This window comes from Propithecus coquereli, unplaced genomic scaffold, assembly GCF_000956105.1.
Source record: "Propithecus coquereli isolate 6110/MARCELLA unplaced genomic scaffold, Pcoq_1.0 Scaffold6, whole genome shotgun sequence".
Classification (NCBI taxonomy): Eukaryota; Metazoa; Chordata; class Mammalia; order Primates; family Indriidae; genus Propithecus; species Propithecus coquereli.
In genome coordinates this window covers 4,211,852-4,214,106 of record NW_012151951.1, presented here as the reverse complement: position 1 = coordinate 4,214,106, position 2,255 = coordinate 4,211,852, and the positions used below count along the sequence as shown (strand labels likewise).

Sequence of the window (2,255 nt, the reverse complement as noted above, 5' to 3'; positions counted from 1 at the left end):
TGCTGCCTGGACTTAGTTTTGTAGGCCACCTTTGATATTAAGAGCAAGAAATAGACAATATTTTCTCTGCATAAATCTTGTCTTCAATAGGTTCTATAAAATGAAGGCAAAGTATTCATTTGTTAGTTTATATCAATTCTTAAAGTGTTTAGAATAAATGTCTCAATCAGATGTTGTTACATTGAGATCCTTATAAAACTGTAAATAGAATTAAATTCAATTCTTGTCTTTGGAATTGACAGTCCTCCAGACTCTGGGAGAAATATTAACAATAGTTTTGAGTGATTTTAAACATAGTTTAACTGAGGGTTACCTTTTCAGACGTAGGGTTCCTTTTCAGAGTAGGGTTCAAGATACTGACAGGTAGATTGAATTTACCTGGAAGATTGTCCAGAGACTTTGGTCAGAGATCCTGTTACATATGTTAGCGTGTGGCACCCTTGCAGGCCATCTGGCAGAGTGGCTTAGTGGTGAAGAGCCCAGGACTGATAGTCAGGATGGATTTGTTTCATATTCTGACTCCAGTACTTTTCTGCTCTTTGACATTTCGGAATTTTGCTAAACCATTCTGAAATAATGCATTGCAGAGCTGAATGAGCTCATGCCTCTAAAGGGTCGGACATTATTGTTATTAATTTTATTCTTCCTATAGTTCACAGTGACAAAGTATAGAAAATACCATTATAGTGTAGAGAATAGAGAACATAGTATAGAGAATAGAGAGGGGTGGGGAATAGAAGTCATATAGTAAACTTTACAGAATAATTTCCTGTAATTTTCATATATAGCATAGCATTAAACTTACAAAATAGTCTAACACGTATGTCAGGATTCCCTCTGGACCATAGAAATTTCATTAGTTCCCCAGAGGGGAGATCACTAACATCACTGAGTAATAAATTTGAAAATTTTTTTAGAAATTTGTAAGGGTGTATTATTGACTTTGCACAAATATCTGTAATTTTAAAATGAAGAAGGCATTCCTACTAACCTTCCCTTCCTAAAAGCAGAATTAAAAAGACCTTGCCAGTCCCCTCATTTCTCTGACCTCCTTCCCTCCTGGGATCTAAACAGAGTCCTTTGAGAACTTCACCGATTCATCTCAGACTTGGAACTAGGGTTTGTTCCCTTCTGATGTGGCCAATGGTTCACCTCACCGTTTTCTGCTGAGATAAGTATCTTAGCAAGCTTAGGTGTCTAAACACAGATGCCTTTTCTTCGTAGTTTTCTCCAAAGCCAGAGTCAGCTCTGGGTTAGGCAACTCTCCTTTGTACACACCTGTTATGTAGTAGAGGTTACCTCAGGAGCCCCCTTGGCGTACACGTGTCAGTAGAATTATTGATTCTATACCTAATGTCTCAATTCCGATTTCATCATAGAAATCCGAGATCCAGGAGGTCACTCACAGCTACTCTTTAATTCTTCCTCAAGTGTTACATAACTGTCTAGTCCTTCATATGTAGAGGCTCCTGCTTCCCAGTGATGAGTGTAGTTCCAGGTAAGTCACAGCTTGAACAGGATTTATTATCAATCCATCAGGCCTGTGAAAGGAATTTTCAGTGGGGAGTGTTCAATACATTGGGGTAAAATTCTTCAGAGATGGTAAGAAACTATTTTAATGTCCTTCATTTTTCTTCAGGTCCACAATCTGGAAAAGACTTGACTTTACAGGATTCCCAAGCAGTGTTTCTTTCCTTCTCAGGTAAGGGTGTTTTTAAAGAAAGAGAGTTCTTTGAACCTCATCTTCCTTGATATTAATGTCATAGGGTGAACCCCAGGTGAGGACACTGTGGATAATTCTCAAGAATTGAGCATAGACTTTTTCCTCTTCTTAATCTATTCTCCGTTAGCAGGAGCTGTTGCCACAGCTTCACTATCCATGTTTATACTAACAAATTCTGAATCTGTGTATCAAATCTTATTTAGCCACTTAAATGCCAAACTTGACTATTGACGTGCCCACTGAACATATTCACTCACATCTCCAACAGACACTTTTATCTAAACGTTCCCAGAGCTGAACTTGCCATTTTTTCCCTGCCCTGATTCTTTTCCAGTTTTCCCTGTCTTGATTAATGTCTTGTTCAAACCCAAAACCTGAAATTCATCTTTGGCTCTTCCTTCTCTCTCACCTCCAACATTCAAGCAGTGGCCAAGTTGTATGGATTCTTCTGTCAAATCCAGATCTGTCTCTGTCTCTCCACTTCTACTTCTACTATTGTATTTCAGAGACCCTCTTCTTAAAGGGCCCTGCA

At 38.5% G+C, this 2,255-nt stretch overlaps 1 protein-coding gene across 1 annotated transcript in view; it reads left to right on the top strand.

Annotated features, from left to right (window-relative positions):
• Positions 1–2,255, top strand: part of CASP1 (caspase 1, apoptosis-related cysteine peptidase) — a 33,108-nt gene that overhangs the window by 2,289 nt on the left and 28,564 nt on the right. The window contains exon 3 of the mRNA XM_012659118.1: positions 1,640–1,702. Within this exon, the coding sequence (XP_012514572.1) occupies positions 1,640–1,702 (63 nt within the window). The remainder of the gene's footprint in view (positions 1–1,639; positions 1,703–2,255) is intronic.